General features: G+C 42.3%; 1 protein-coding gene across 2 annotated transcripts in view; it reads left to right on the top strand.

The window, feature by feature from the left end:
* Positions 1-60: 60 nt before the first annotated feature.
* The window catches only part of TDP2 (tyrosyl-DNA phosphodiesterase 2), a 37,118-nt gene continuing 20,146 nt past the window's right edge, over positions 61-17,032 (top strand). For both annotated transcript variants that reach the window (XM_049884906.1, XM_049884902.1), the window contains exons 1-2: positions 61-400; positions 487-572. In XM_049884906.1, the coding sequence (XP_049740863.1) occupies positions 230-400; positions 487-572 (257 nt within the window). In that variant the 5' untranslated portion in view covers positions 61-229. The remainder of the gene's footprint in view (positions 401-486; positions 573-17,032) is intronic.

Raw genomic sequence — 17,032 nt, 5'->3', positions numbered from 1 at the left:
TGTGACGCTGAGCGCATGCGCCGTTCCGTCCCCGCCTGCCTCTCCGGGACTCAGAGCTCCCAGCCGCTCAGCCGCGCAGCCGCGCAGCCGCGGCTTGTTACCCTCTTACGGGGGAGAGCGTTTTCCCACCGGACCGTTGATCCGTCAGCTCCTTGGCGGCGGGCGCCTGCGCAGAGTCGGCCGTCTGCAGCCGGGCGGATCGAAGGGGCGCTAAGGGGGCGGTGAACTGATGGAGCACTGGAGCGGTCTGGGGGCCCGGCCCGAGGCGGCTGAGGAAGAGGAAGAGGAAGAGCCCGAGGTGAAGAAGCGGCGACTCCTGTGTTCCGAGTTTGCCTCGGTCGCCAGCTGCGACGCGTCCGTGGCCCAGTGCTACCTGACAGAGAACGACTGGGAGATGGAAGTACGGTCTTGCTCTCTCTCACTTCCCGCGCGTTACCTTGTCCCACGGAGCGCACAAGCTTCCATATCTGTATCTTTGCTTTTCAGAGAGCCTTGAACTCCTACTTTGAGCCGCCGGTGGATGAGAGCGCCTTGGAAAGCCGTCCTCAGACTTTCTCTGAGCCAGAAACCTGGTAAGTGATGGTGGAGTGCGGAGGCAGTGTTGGGGCCTCCCGGGACCTGGGTGGAGGAAGCGGGCGACGCTAAGAGGCAGTCAGTTCTCGCGGCCGAGGAACCAGAGGCCCAGGATTTGTGTAGGTGCCTCTGGTGGAGGTGCTTCACTGCAGCGGGGCGAACGCTTTTCTCCCGAGTGTCCCAACTGTCACTTGGAAAGTGATTTGGAGTCCGAGGAGAAAAAATCTGAAATACAATTTTTGACTCGAATTATACGAGATATGTAAACAAATTTGAAATGAATGAGGCAAAATCTTGTATTGAAGAGCGGTAACTCGGAAAACTCCTTTGCTTTCTACATTTTTTTTTTTTTTCCATTTACTCCCCACTGGCTAGCCAGAGTGGATTTTTTTTTTTTTTTTACTTTTTATAATTTTTATTGTGCTTTAAGTGAAAGTTTACCAATCAAGTCAGGCTCTCACACAAAAATTTATATACACCTTGCTGCATACTCCCAGTTGCTCTCCCTCTAATGAGACAGCCTGCTCACTCCCTCCACTCTCTCTCTTCCTGTCCATTTTGCCAGCTGCAACCCCCTCTACCCTCTCATCTCCCCTCCAGGCAGGAGATGCCAACAGGGTCTTAAGTACCCACCTGATCTAAGAAGCTCACTCCTCACCAGTATCCCTCTCCAACCCATTGTCCAGTCCAATCCATGTCTGAAGAGTTGGCTTCAGGAATGGTTCCTGTCCTGGGCCAACAGAAGGTCTGGGGGCCATGACCACTGGGATCCTTCCAGTCTCAGACCATTAAGTCTGATCTTAAGAGAATTTGGGGTCTGCATCCCACTGCTCTCCTGCTCTGTCAAGGGTTCTCTGCTGTGTTCCCTGTCAGGGCAGTCATTGGCTGTCGCCGGGCACCATCTAGTTCTTCTGGTCCCAGGATGATGTAGTCTCTGATTCATGTGTCCCTTTCTGTCTCTTGGGCTCCTAATTACCTTGTGTTCTTGGTGTTCTTCATTCTCCTTTGATCCAGGTGGGTTGAGACAAATGGATGCATCTTAGATATCTGCTTGCTAGCGTTTAAGACCCCAGACGCCACTCTTCAAAGTGGGAAGCAGCATGTTTTCTTAATAGATTTTATTACGCCAATTGACTTAGATGTCCTCTGAAACCATGGTCCCGAAACCCCTGCCCCTGCTATGGTGGCCTTTGAAGCATTCAGTTTATTCAGGATACTTCTTTGCTTTTGGTTTAGTCCAATTTTGCTGACCTCCCCTGTATTGTGTGTTGTCTTTCCCTTCATCTAAAGTAGTTCTTATCTACTATCTAATTAGTGAATACTCCCTTCCGCCTTCTCTCCCTCCCCGCTCTTGTAACCACAAAAGAATGTTTTCTTCTCAGTTTAAACTATTTCTCAAGTTCTTACAATAGTGGTCTCATCTAATATTTGTTCTTTTGCAACTAATTTCACTCAGCATAATGCCTTCCAGATTCCTCCATGTTATGAAATGTTTCACAGATCCCTCACTGTTCTTTATCAATGCGTAGTATTCCATTGTGTGAATATACCATAGTTTATTTATCCATTCATCCGTTGATGGGCACCTTGGTTGCTACCACGTTTTTGCTATTGTAAACAGTGCTGCAATAAACATGGGTGTGCATATATCTGTTCGTGTAAAGGCTCTTATTTCTTTAGGATATATTCCGAGGCGGGATTGCTGGATTGTATGATAGTTCTATTTCTAGCTATATAAGGAAGCGCCAAATTGATTTCCAAAGCGGTTGTACCATTTTACATTCCTACCAGCAGTGTATAAGTGTCCCAGTCTCTCCGCAGCCTCTCCAACATTTATTGTGTTTTTTGGATTAATGCCAGCCTTGTTGGAGTGAGATGAAATCTCATTATAGTTTTGATCTGCATTTCTCTAAAGGCTAATGATCATGAACATTTTCTTATGTATCTGTTAGCTACCTGAATGTCTTCTCTAGTGAAGTATCTATTCACATCTTTTGCCCATCTCTTAATTGGGTTATTTGTCTTTTTGTAGTTAAGTTTTTGCAGTATCATGTAGCTTTTAGAGATAAGGCGCTGATCAGAAATGTCATAGCTAAAAACTTTTTCTCAGTCTGTAGGTAGTCTTTTTATGCTTTTGGTGAAGTCTTTGGATGTGCATAGGTGTTTGATTTTTAGGAGCTCCCAGTTATCTAGTTTTTCTTCTGCATTCTTAATAATGTTTTATATACTGTTTATGCCATGTATTAGTGCTCCTAACATTGTCTCTATTTTTTTTCCATGATCTTTATTGTTTTAGATTTTATATTTAGGTCTTCGATCCATTTTGAGCTCGTTTTTGTGCATGGAGTGAGGTATGGGTCTTGTTTCATTTTTTTGCAGATGGATATCCAGTTATGCCAGCACCATTTGTTAAAAAGACTGTCTTTTCCCCATTTAACTGTTTTGGGGCCTTTGTCAAATATCAGCTGCTCATATGTGGGTGGATTTATGTCTGGATTCTCAATTCTGTTCCATTGGTCTATGTATCTGTTGTTGTACCAGTACCAGGCTGTTTTGACTGCCGTGATGGTATAATAGGTTCTAAAATCAGGTAAAGTAAGGCCTCCCACTTTGTTGTTCTTTTTCAGTAATGCCTTATTTATCGGGGGCCTCTCTCCCTTCCATATGAAGTTGGTGATTTGTTTCTCCATCTCATTAAAGAATGTTGTTGGGATCTGGATCGGAATTGCATTAAATGTATAGATCACTTTTGGTAGAATAGACATTTTTATGTTAAGTCTTCCTATCCATGAGCAAGGTATGTTTTTCTACTTATGTAAGTCTCTTTTGGTTTCTTGCAGAAGTGTACTGTAGTTTTCTTTGTATAGATCTTTTATATCTCTGGTAAGATTTATTCCTAAGTATTTCATCTTCTTGGGGGCTACTGTAAATGGCATTGATTTGGTGATTTCCTCTTCCATGTTCTTTTTGTTGGTATAGAGGAATCCAACTGATTTTTGTATGTTTATCTTGTATCCCGATACTCTGCTGAACTCTTCCATTAGTTTCAGTAGTTTTCTTGAGGATTCCTCAGGGTTTTCTGTGTATAAGATCATGTCATCTGCAAATAGAGATACTTTCACTTCTTCCTTACCAATCTGGACGCCCTTTATTTCTTTATCTAGCCTAATTGCTCTGGCTAGGCCCTCTAACACAATGTTGGGTAAGGGCGGTGATAAAGGGCATCCTTGTCTGGTTCCTGATCTCAGTGGGAATGCTTTCAGGCTCTCTCCATTTAGGGTGATGTTGGCTGTTGGCTTTGTATAAATGCTCTTTATTGTGTTTATGAATTTTCCCTCTATTCCTATTTTGCTGAGAGTTTTTATCATGAATGGTCACTGAACTTTGTCAAACGCCTTTTCTGCATCAATTGATAAAATCATGTGATTCTTGTCTTTCGTTTTATTTATGTGGTGGATTACATTAATTGTTTTTGTAAGGTTGAACCATCTCTGCATACCTGGTATGAATCGCACTTGGACATGGTGAATTATTTTTTTGATATGTTCTTGAATTCTATTGGCTAGAATTTTGCTGAGGATTTTTGCATGTATGTTTTCTTTTCTTGTGGTGTCTTTACCTGGTTTTGGTATCAGGGGTATGGTGGCTTCATAGAATGAGTTTGGGAATATTCCATCCTTTTCTATGCTCTGAAATACCTTTAGTAGTAGTGGTGTTAACTCTCCTCTGAAAGTTTGGTAGAACTCTGCAGTGAAGCTGTCCAGACCAGGGGTTTTATTTTTTGCTGGGCGTTTTTTGATTACCTTTTCAATCTCTTCTTTTGTTATGGGTCTATTTAGTTGTTCTACCTCTGTTTGTGTTAGTTTAGGTAGGTAGTGTGCTTCTAGGAGTTCATCTGTTTCTTCTAGGTTTTCAAATATGTTAGAGTACATTTTTTCATAGCAATCTGATATGATTCTTTTAATTTCAGTTGGGTCTGTTGTAATATCGCCCATCTCATTTCTTATTCGGGCTATTTGCTTCCTCTCCCGTTTTTCTTTTGTCAGTTTGGCCAGTGGTTTATCAATTTTGTTGAGTTTTTAAAAAAACCAGCTTTTGGTCTCGTTAATTCTTTCAATTGATTTTTCTGTTTTCTATTTCATTTAGTTCAGCTGTAGTTTTTGTTTTCTTCTGGTGCCTGTGGGTTTCTTTTGTTGCTCTCTTTCTGTTTGTTCAAGTTGTAGGGATAATTCTTTGATTTTGGCCCTTTGTTCTTTTTGGATGTGTGTATTTATTGATATAAATTGGCCTCTGAGCACCGTTTTTGCTGTGTCCCAAAGGTTCTGATAGGAAGCGTTTTCATTCTTATGGGGTTCTGTGAATTTCTTTATTCCATCCTTCATGTCTTCTATAATCCAGTCTTTTTTGAGCAGGGTGTCGTTCAGTTTCCAAATGTTTGATTTCTTTTCCCTGTTTTTCCTGTTATTGATTTCCACTTTTATGGCCTTATGGTCAGAGAAGATGTTTGTAATATTTCAATGTTTTGGATTCTGCTAAGGCTTGCTTTATGACCTAATATGTGGTCTATTCTAGAGAATGTTCCATGTGCACTAGAAAAGAAAGTATACGTGGTTGCTGTTGGGTAGAGTGTTCTGTAGATGTCTATGAGGTCAAGTTGGTTGATTGTGGCATTTAGATCCTCTGTGTCTTTATTGAGCCTGTTTCTGGATGTTCTGTTCCTCACCGAAAGTGATGTATTGAAGTCTCCTACCATTATTGTGGAGCTGTCTATCTCACTTTTCAATGCTGATAGAGTTTGTTTTATGTATCTTGCAGCCCTGTGATTGGGTTCATAAATACTTAATACGGTTATATCTTCTTGGCGTATTGTCCCTTTAATCATTATATAGTGTCCTTCCTTACCTTTTATGATGGATTTAACTTTAAAGTCTATTTTGTCAGAAATTAATATTGCTACTCCTGCTCTGTTTTGATTGTTGTTTGCTTGATGTATTTTTTTCCATCCTTTGAGTTTTAGTTTGTTTGTGTCTCTAAGTCTAAGGTGTGTCTTGTAGGCAGCATATACATGGACCTTGTTTTTTAATCCATTCTGCCACTCTCTGTCTCTTTATTGGTGCATTTAGTCCATTTACATTCAGGGTAATTATGGATAGGTATGAATTTAGTGCTATCATTTTGACATCTTTTTTTGTGTGTTGGTGACAGTTTCTTTTTCCCACTTAATTTTATGTGCTTAGTAGATTATCTTTATGTCTTGTCCTTTCCTCATATTTGTTGTTGTTGATTTTGTTTCTGCTCAGTCTCTATTTTTTCTTCAGTTTTATTTTGATGAGTAGGATAGTTTGTCTCCTTTGTGGTTACCTCATTATTTACCCCTATTTTCTAAATTTAAATCTAAGTTTTATTTCTTTGTATTGCTGTATCTTCCTCTCGATATGGAAGGTGTATGATTATACTTCTTAGTCCCTCTTTATTACTTTAATATTGTCTTCTTTTATATAATAACATTGCTGTCACCCTGTTTTGAGCTTTTTTTTCCTTTTTAATAATCTTGCTTTGTTGTTTTGGATTTCCCTGTCTGGGTTGACTTCTGGTTGCTCTGCCCAGTGTTCTAGTCTTGGGATGGTACCTGATATTATTGATTTTCTAACCAAAGAACTCCCTTTAGTATTTCTTATAGTTTTGGTTTGGTTTTTATGAATTCCCTAAACTTGTGTTTATCTGGAAGTGTCCCAGTTTCACCTTCATATTTGAGACACAGTTTTGCTGGATATATGATTCTTGGCAGGCAATTTTTTTCCTTCAGTATTTTAAATATGTCCTCCCATTGCCTTCTTGCCTGCATGGTTTCTGCCGAGTAGTCCGAGTTTATTCTTACTGGCTGTCCTTTGTAAGTGACTTTTTATTTATCCCTTGCTGCTCTTATAATTGTCTCTTTATCTTTCGTTTTGGCAAGTTTGATTATAATATGTCTTGGTGACTTTCTTTTCAGATTTACCTTGTGTGGAGTTCGATGAGCATCTTGGATAGATATCTTCTCATATTTCATGATATCAGTGAAGTTTTCTGCCAACAAATCTTCAAGGATACTCTCTGTATTTTCTGTTATCCCTCCCTGTTCTGGTACTCCAGTCACTCGTAGGTTATTTCTCTTGATAGAGTCCCACATGATTCTTAGGGTTTCTTCATTTTTAAAATTCTTTTATCTGATTTTTCTTCAAATATATTAGTGCCAAGTTATCCTCGAGTTTAGAAATTCTAGCTTCTACTTGCTCAGTTCTGCTCCTCTGACTTTCTGTTGAGTTGTCTAATTCTGTAATTTTTTTGTTAATCTTCTGAATTTCTGATTGCTGTCTGTCTATGGATTTTTCCAGCTTATTAAATTTTTCGTTATGCTCCTGAATAATCTTTCTGGTTTCTTCAGTTGCTTTATCTGTGTGTTCCTTGGCTTGTTCTGCATATTGCCTCATCTCCTTCCTGATGACTTGAAGGGTTCTGTATACTAAACTTTTGTATTCTGGCTCTGGTAATTCCAGGAATGCACTTTGATCTAGAAGATCCCTGGATTCTGTGTTTTGAGAGCCTGCTGAGGTGATCATGGCCTGTTTCTTTATGTGACTTGATATTGACTGTTGTCTCCGAGCCATCTATAAGTTATTAAATTAGTTTATGCTTGCTTAATGTGTTGTAGCTTCTTGCTTTGTTTTGTTTTGGTATATCCCTATGGTTTGCTTGAGTGAGCAAGCTTGATTATTTTCACCTTTGGAGCTCTGACATCCTGTTCCCAGATGGCTAGAGCTGTTATCAGGTATATCAGTCTAGGAGTCCATTCAGTCTTCTTGTATGAATTCAACTCAGGTTTCCAGGTAGCTGATATCAAGTGTGTGGTACAGGCTCTGTCCTATAGTCTTAGAGGGGCAGGGGTGATTGGCGTATATACCGGTATCTGATTGCAGCAGGGGGTCACACTCTGAACAAGGCAGGGGGCTGAGAACCGACCCCTGAGTGTCTCTGAGGAAAAGGCATCCCTGTTTTCTAGAGCGTGCAGGTGGGTGGGTTCTGCAGAGGGACCATGGGCACCCAAAGTTTTTGGTTGTAAGGACTGGGAGGTACCGATTATCTTTGGACCCCTGTCACGGGTGGCTGGGTGACCTGAGCGGAGCTACCAGTCCTTAGGTCCCTGATGTGGGTAGGTGAGGACCTTGTTTAATAGGCAAAGCAATGTCAAACATCAAACACCCAGCTCTCCACCACACAGCTGGAACGGTTGGAGTCTGCCAACAAGGGCCTTTTCTCCTAAAATAGGCCCACACAGGTCCATGCAGAAGGGAAAGGTGCTCAAAGTCCATGGACAGTTTATGCCTGGACAGGAGCCGCTTCTGTCCTGAGCTCACCCGATTAGTGGAGCTAGCAAATTATCTTTCCCCCAATTGCAAATTTTTTCCTTCCTCAAGGCTGGGAAGATGGCTCTAGGTGCTCTACAGTGCCTGTCTCAGGCCCAGGGAATTCAGCCGCTGAAGCCAGCTTGGGGGTGGGGGGGGCTCGGTAAAATATACTCAAGTACTTACCTTTTGCCGAGAGCACCGTTCTTCTCAGGTTCCGGAGGTGTGAGTAGGCTGTGTGGCTGGCTGCTTCTCCCTGAGGAAAATGCGTCCGATCGCTAATACCAGCCCAGCACCGCCGCCGCTCGGGGAATGGTACCTGAGGGCTCCCCACAATTCAGGTCTGATAACTCTTCTCTGCTTCTGAACGGTCTCTTCCTCCCCCTGCCCCTCAGTTCATTTTCTAAGCTTGCCTTTGAAGCTCAGGGCTCCCAGCTTGTCACAAATATACTTGTTTCACTTGTTTTTTTGGGTCTTTGTTGTAAAGAGGGCTTGCCGGAGGCATCTGTCTGTTCCGCCGTCTTGGCTCTGCGTCTTCAGAGTGGATTTTTAAAAAAATGCATATCCTCTCCTGTTATTTGAGTATCCTTTGACCAGTTCCTGCACTACCACTCTTAGAATAAAGTCCAGATGCCTTATAAGCCTCTCCACAGTTTGGCCACCGCCTGTCTTTCCAGACTGGTCTCCCATCTTTGCTTTCCTACCCCACACCAAACTTGTGGGTTCTCCACTGGGCCATTTCAACCTTTGTAAAGGTATTTCCACTGCCTGAAAGCTTTTCTTCCTCCTACCTTGCGAAGTGGAGCCCTGGCAGCACACTGATTAAGAGCTTGGCTGATATCTGAAGAGATTGGCAGTTCAGATCTACCAGCTGCTCCTTGGAAACACTACGGGTTTGGTTTTGGTTTGGTTATAGGGACGCTGGCGATATAGGGCTTAAGTGCCCTGGCTGCTAACCAGAAGGCCGGCAGTTCGAATTTACCAGCTACTCCGTGGAAACTCTATGGGGCGGTTCTACCCTGTTGTACAGGGTTGCTATGAACCCCTCCCCCCCAAAAAAACCAAACCCACTGTCGTCGAGTCGATTCCTGCTCATTGTGACCCTATAGGACAAAGTAGAACTGCCCCATAGAGTTTCCAAGGAGCGCCTGGCAGATTTGAACTGCCGACCTCTTGGTTAGCACCTGTAGCACTTAACCACTACGCCACCAGGGTTTCCAGGGTTGCTATGAGTCAGAATGAACTCAATGGCAGTGGGTTTGGTTTTGGTTTTATAGGATTGCTATGAGTCAGAATCAACTCGAGGGCAACAGACTTGGTTTTTTGGTTTACCTTGTTAACCATTTATCTTAAAGGCTTGTTAACTACTTATCTTAAATGCTTCAGCTTAGACATGACTTATCTCCAGAAGTTTTCCCTGATCCTTCTAAATCGGGTTTCCCACTTAGGTACTCATAGCAACTTGCGTGACCCCTATCATAATAACTTAGTTCATATTATAATTAATTGTTTAATATTTTTTATCTCCCACACTACACATTTGTTAAAGGTAAAGACTATTTGTTTTATAGATGATTGATTTCTCAAAGTCTAACACAGTATTTGGCACATTAATAACCTGTCAGTAAATATATTTTGAATGTATCATGTTCTCTCAACTCTGGGCATCCTGTTTCCTTCCTTTGACCTGTTTAGCTACACTGGTTTACAGGTACAGTAATATCGTTTCTCCTTTCACTATGTGCTCAGCCTTCTCTTCTTGGGGAATTGTCAACCCCACCAACAGTGATATGTCTCTGGCTCCCATATTATAATAGCCAGAGCCAGTTGGTCTGGGAGGTGTTCATTTAGTCCAAGTTGGCCAGTCAGATTCTCCCTCTTGGGATTTTGAAAGCAGGACTAAGGGGGTCAAATTTGCATCTTCCTGAATTTATAACATGTTAACTTAAAAAAAAAAAAAAAATTTTTTTGCGGGGGAGCTCTGGGGATTCATACTCATCCTTGTTGTGCACGAAAAACTGAGAAGGCTGGTCCACAGAGAGAGACTAAAGCAGAAGGAAGTTGAGGTATAGGACTGAGATAAAGCTCTGATTTTCTTCCCTTAAATATGGTGCATTACTGCACCTGGCTCTGTGACATGTTGCTGTTTCCTTATAAATTTTGGTTTTGCTCAAACCAGCCTGAATTTGTGTCTGTTACTTGCAACCAAGGAGCCCTGGTTGTGCAGTGGTTAAGTGCTCAGCTGCAAACCGAAAGGTCAGCATTTTGAACTCACCAGTGGCTCCAAGGAAGAAAAGACCTGGCAGTCTGCTCCTATAAAGATTACAGCCTAGAAAACCGTATGAGGCAGTTCTACTCTGTACAAGTGACTCAGTGGCATGCAACAGCAGTTGCAACCTGGAGTCACTAGGTGCTGCAGACAGTTAATGTGCTTGGCTACTAACTGCAAGGTTGGAGGTTCCAGAGCGGCCTTGGAAGAAAGATCAGCTGATCTATTTCCAAAAGATCACAACCATTGAAAACCCCATGGAGCACAGCTGTACTCTGAAACACCTGGCGTTGCCATGAGTTGGAGTCCACTGGAGAGCAACTGGTTTTAGTTGCAACCTTAATCATAACAGATAAAGATATTGGAAAAAAAAGAAGTAGATTCCATGAAATAGGCCCTCAGGAAAAATATGAATTTGGCTGAGTAATGGTAGTATGGGGGATAATCAGGAATCTCCTAACCCAAAATGGTAAATTGACAACTTTTGTTTTATGTTAACAAAGTGGTCAGTTAGGCTGTGGTCTCTTGTCTCTTGGAATTCAGATGAAATGTCCACTGAGACTGAGGGTGAATAAAGTTTAGTCCGTTGCAAGAGAAAAAAGGGGAAGGATAAAGCTTCAGGATGTTTCCAAGGCCTGCATCTTCGTGGAGTATGTCCTGATGAGATTTTTGATTGTGACTTTAGCACAAATGTTTTCCCCAAAAGGAAATTGATAGGAACATTTTAGGACCAGAAAAACTCCTGCCTGCCTTGATTGTCTTAACAGGGCTGGAATCTCAGTTCTTTAGTGTATCCCCAGGTGTCTTAGTTATCTACTGCTGCTGTAACAGAAATACCATGAATGGATGGCTTTAACAAAGAGACATTTATTCTCTCACTGTCTAGGAGGCTAGAAGTCTGAATTCAGGGTGCCAGATACAGGGGAAGGCTATCTCTTTCTGTGGGCTCTGGAGCAAGGTCCTTGTCATCAATCTTCCCCTGCTCTAGTAGCTTCTCAACCTAGGGACCCCAGGTCCAAAGGATGCACTCTGTTCCTGGCACTGCTTTCTTGAAGTTATGAAGTCCTTCTGTCTCATTGCTCGCTTCTCTCTATTATGTCTCAAAAGAGATTGACTCAATATACAACCTAATCTTGTAGATTGAGTCCTGCCTCGTTAACATAGAGATAAGATTTACAACACATAGGAAAATCACATCAGGTGACAAAATGGATACTCACACAATACTGGAAATCATGGCCTAGCCAAGTTGACACACATTTTGGGGGGACACAGTTCAATCCATCACACTAGGATATCAACAAAAACTGATATTGAGCACTCAAGTGAGTTAGTCCTCAACATTGGAATCTGTCCTCAGTGTCTGTCAGGAGAGACAAGATGCAGTGCAGTGGATTACTTAATATGGCCCTTCTAGCCATAATCCCTGTAACTCTTACTAAATGATTGGGTGAGGATGAGGTGCTTGTGGCCCACCAAGGGGATTGGATAGCTTGCTTACAATGTAAATAAGGTGTATAGCATCATTGTGGGGGTAGGACCATGCAAATAAGGTGTGTGGAACCTAAACGAGGGAACTGGTCAGTTTTGCCATCCTGCTAGGCTAAAACTGAGCCATCCCAGAGGCAGGAAGGGAGGATCTCACTACTACCAAGAAAGACGAGCCAGGAGCAGGGTGTATCCTTTGGACCTGGAATCCCTGTGCTGAGAAGTTCCTGGAACCAGAAGACCAAGAGAAAGCTGTAACTTTGAAGATGGTGAGGAGTGGCAGCAGAGAAGTGGTGGTAGCTGAGGCAGGAGATGGCTTGGTGGGCTTCCTGGCCATTAGAGCAAGAAAGCTTAACTCCTTCTGGCAGAAGGTTTGCGGGTAGAGGAGGATGCCTCTGGGCATTTGGTGGAGCTGAGTCTGCTAACCTGTGTAGCTAGAGCTGAGTGCCTTCAGGCTGAGGCTTATTGGCAGAGTGGGGTGCCTCTGGGTACTTATTGGCAGAGCTAAAAGAGCTTTGTAACACCTGCCTGAGCAGGGCAGAAGCCGGGCTGAAGGCCAGAAAAAACCTGCCTGTGGTCACGGCTGAGAAGAGGCTGCCCTGATAGAACAACTGTATCCTGAGTGTTCCTGAACCTGAATTGTAACCTGTTACTGCCCTAATAAACCTCATAACTGTGAACATGGTCTGTGAATTCTGTGTGGCCATTGCAGTGAACTATCGAACCCAACAGAGAAGTAGAGAGTGCCATGGGAGGAATGGTTGGTGTCAGAACTGGTAAAAAGGGGAGGGGAGGGAGGCATGTCTGTCTTCGGGCTCATAGGAATCAGCCTTGGGCTGTTGATCTTGTTTCTCCTTCCCCCTTGTACAGGGTCACTATGAGTTGGAATCAACTCCATGGCAATGGGTTTGGTTTTGGTTTTCTTGGGAAGTTGGAGGAGGTTAGATGCTGTCCTTGCCATACCATTTTTACACAAGAGAAATCCTTAGCTGAAACTTAGCTGCATATTAGAATTATGCTGGGGAATTAAAAAAAAAAAAAGAACAAGCAAAACCCTTCTCCTGGGGCTTCACGTCCCAGAGATTATAATTTAATCAGTCTGGATTGGGTCCATTTAGCCCTTAGAGCTCCCCAGGTGAATTTAGTGTGGTGCCAGGGCTGAGAGCCCTGTTCTAGGGCCTTGTTGCTCAGTGTGGACCCTGGACCAGCAGCATAGCACCACCCCAGATTTGTTAGGCATGCAGAACCCCAGGCCCCGTCTCAGACCCATTGAATCAGAGTTAGCATTTTAACAAGATCCCCGGGTGGTTTAAAGTTTGAGGAGTACTGGCCTGGAACATAGGATTTCAACCACCAGGAATATACTAAGGCACTTATTCCATGGCTAAGGAAGGAGGCTGACAAATGATGCCCCTAGGATTTGTTAGTTTCTGTCAGTACCCTTACTGTTTCTATGCAGCACCAGTCTTGGAGTGTCTCTCCCTCTTCCAAATGGAAGTTTTTGTTACAATTGTCCAGTTTTTCCTCCTACATGTTTAAATTGCAAAGACATGAAATTGGATTATAGTGAAATTAGAGGAGGAAAGGACTGCATAGTAAATAAGAGAATGCACTCTGGAGCCAGAATGCAAAGGTTTTAAGTCCAGCTCTGCCATTTAGTAACCTTTATGTGTCAATTTCTGTGTACAGTGGGAATACTAATAGTACCTCCCTCATGGGGTTGTTGTAAAGATTAAATTTGCTAATACATGTAAAACACTTAGAACAATGCCTGGCACACAGTAAGAGGTCAATAAGTAATAGCTATTAACACCATCATGTTCTGCCCATAATGTCATCCCGTGACAGTCCCACCCATGGGTGAAACTTTGGGTTGTCCTCTATTGAGGAGAGTAGGGAGTGTGTTTATAATTCCCTGTGAGGTAGATTGTTTTATAGATGAGGCATAGTTAAACTTTGGAAAAAAGGTACAATTTGTGAAAGAAAAGAATTGACAAGAAAAAGGAACCAGTGTCACCCTCCCTTCCTGCTCTTAGGGTCTCTATGTGTTAGAATCGACTCAGTGGCAATGGGTTTGGTGTTTTGGGTTTTTTTTTCTGTTCTTAATGCTTTCAGTAGAGGAGGGAACTAACATCTTGACCAGGCACTGCAATCACCTGGCTTTTTCTCTTCAGCGATAAGTCTTTTGAAAAAAAGTATAGTATTAACTGGTTATTGAGTGAGAAAGAGAACTTTTGGGGTGAATAGAATTCAAAAAGGAAAGCTTTGTACTTCAAATATGAGTTTTTGGATGCTCTTAAAGATTATTTGTTTGTATAAAGGAGATGATTCAGGAGATTTATTTTTTGCTGCAGAATTGGCATTGAATTCACCTAGCACCTAAATCTTGGCTTCTAAATACCACTCTCCACTAAAAGGAACCAGGGCTCTGTAGAAATGATTTATTCCAGGGCAGGTGCAAGTAAAAACAAGATGAGCCTGGAATATCTTGTGGTGTTAGAAAGTAAAGAAGTGCTCAGAAAATGATGGTGACATGCCAGAAGGACTCAGAAACCAGTTTTAACCCTCCCACCCCTGGTCAAATCTGAGACAGTTTGAGCAACAGAATTATTGGTAGGAACAGATTATAATCCATAGAATAAAATAAGAATCCATACTGATATAAAGTTGGCCAGGTGAGAAGGCAATGTTTTTTTCTTTTAGTAGAATTGCAATTACGAAATGTATGTGGAAGACATGATAAAACTAGAAAAACCACCATAGTAATAATCACAGTGGATACGAAAACTAGTAGGCAAAAGTCTGATAAGAAAATATTTACATGGTCTCAAAATACCTGCCCACAAAATGCCGTTGTTATTGGGTGCCGTTGAGTCAGTTCCGACTCTCAGCCACTCTGTGTACAACAGAATGAAACACTGCCTGCTCCTGCACCATCCTCACAATTGTTGCCGTGTCTGAGCCCACTGTTGCAGCCACTGTATCAGTCCATCTCGTTGAGGGTCTTCCTCTTTTTTGCACACCCTTGGCTTTTGCAAACATGATGTCCTTGTCCAGGGACTGGTCCCTCCTGATAAAATGTCCGAAGTACATGAGACGAAGTCTCCCTATCTTGTACTTCCTCTGAGACAGGCTTGTTTGTTCTTCTGGCATTCTACGGTATATTCAATATTCTTCACCAACACCATGATTCAAAGGCATCAGGTCGTCTTCAGTCTTCCCTATTCACTGTCCAGGTTTCGCATACATATGAGGTAATTGAAAACACCATGGCTTGGGTCAGGTACACCTTAGTCTTCAAAGTGATCTTTGCTTTTCAACATTTTAAAGAGGTCTGTTGCCCAACGCAATACATTGTTTGATTTTTTGACTGCTGCTTCCGCAGGCAAGAAAATAATTACTACAAGGGGTAAAATTATAACTTTGTAGTGGAGAAACCTGGTAGAGAATACCTGAACCAAATGAGCAAAGTTATATCACCAGTATTGGAACAGATCCATATCAGGTGCCTCCTGATTGTGATGTACTAAACTGAGGAAAATACACTGTCACTTCTGTCATTCCTTCCAAAAAGATTGTATAACCTGAATCTAATTATGAGAAAATATCAGATAAACCCAAACTGAAGGTCATTGTACAAAATAAACGGCCTATAGTATTCAAAAATGTGAAGGACATGAGAGACAAAGACTGAAAAATTCTTTCAGGATTAGAGATTAAAAGAGATGTGACATAAATGCAACATGTGATCGTGAATTAGGGCATTAGTGCACAATTGGTAAAATTTGAATAGATCTTTAGATAATACTGTTGACCAATAAGCAACATCATGACAAGCGGAGAAAATATTGAAGTTGTCAAGGATTTCATTTTACTTGGATCCACAATCAACGCCTGTGGAAGCAGCAATCAAGAAATCAGATGACATATTGTGTTGGGCAGATCTGCTGCAAAAGACCTCCTTGAAGTGTTAAAAAGCAAAGATATCTCTCTGTGGCCTCTGAGCATAGCAGACTCAAGGTAGTCTGACTTCTTACACGGCCAGTCAGGGTTCCTGGAGAGAGTGTTTCAAAAGGCATGAGTGGATGCTGCAAGGCTTCTTATGACCAAGCCTTGGAAGCTCCAGAATATCATTTCCACCATATTCTATTGGCCAAACAGGTCACTAAGGTCCAGAATCGAGGGGAGGGAAATGAGATTTTGCCTCTCAATGGAGGAATAGCAAAGAATTTGCAGTCATTATTTATCTGCCACCTTAGGATCTTACTTAAAATAATATTTTAATGAGTGCAATTAAATTTGGATATCTTACATTTCTGGAGCCCTGGTGGCACAGTAGTTAAGAGCTCGGCTGATAACTAAAAGGTCAGCAGTTCGAAACTACCAGCTGCTTCTCGGAAACCCTTTGGGAGCAGTTCTACTCTGTCCCATAGGGTCGTTGTGAGTCAGAATCGACTTGACAGCAGTGGGTTTTGGTTTGGTATCTGTCATGGATTGAGCTGTGTCTTCCAAAAATATGTGTCGACTTGCTTAGGCCATGATTCCCAATATTATGTGGGTGTCCTCCATTTTGTGATTGATGTAATTTTCATATGTGTTGAAAATCCTAATCTCTGCCTGTGGTTAATGAGGCAAGATTAGATCATGTTAAGTAGACCACGGTGGGAGTAACACCCTTACTAAGGTCACATCCTCGATCCAATGTAAAGGGAGTTTCCCTGGGGTATGGCCTACACCACCTTTTATTTTGTGAGAGATAAAAGGAAAAGGAAGCCAGCAGAGAGTTGGAGATCTCATACCACCAGAAAGCAGCACCGGAAGCAGAGCTCACCCTCTGGACCCGGGGTTCCTGCACAGAGAGGCTCCTAGACAACAGAAAGATTGATAACAAGGACCTTCCTCCAGAGTCGACAGAGAGAGAAAGCCCTCCCCTGGAGCTGGCACCCTGAATTTGGACTTTTAGCCTATTGGACACTGAGAAAATAAATTTCTCTCTGTTAAAGCTATCCTCTTCTATTTCTGTTATAGCAGCACTAGATAACTAAGACAGTGTCTTACATTTCTTAGTCTAATTTGGGGGTTGTAGTTTATAAAAATCATTTTAGTGACAGTTGTCATTGAAGGATGTCAAGTTGACCGTAAGTGTATAAGTGAGCAAATAATCTAGATAATACTGTAAGAATTATAAGAACTTTTTTCCTCAGTCATATGTCTTTCATGTTCCTAGAGGCAGGCATAGTGGTTAAGAGCTGTGGCTGCTTAACCAGGTCACCAGTTGAAATCTACCAGTTGCTCCTTGGGAACTCTGTGGGGCAGTTCT

The sequence above is a fragment of the Elephas maximus genome, chromosome 1 (genome assembly GCF_024166365.1).
Source record: "Elephas maximus indicus isolate mEleMax1 chromosome 1, mEleMax1 primary haplotype, whole genome shotgun sequence".
NCBI lineage: Eukaryota > Metazoa > Chordata > Mammalia > Proboscidea > Elephantidae > Elephas > Elephas maximus.
The sequence above is the reverse complement of the archived record's forward strand: the minus strand, read 5'-3'. Positions and strand labels throughout refer to the sequence as shown.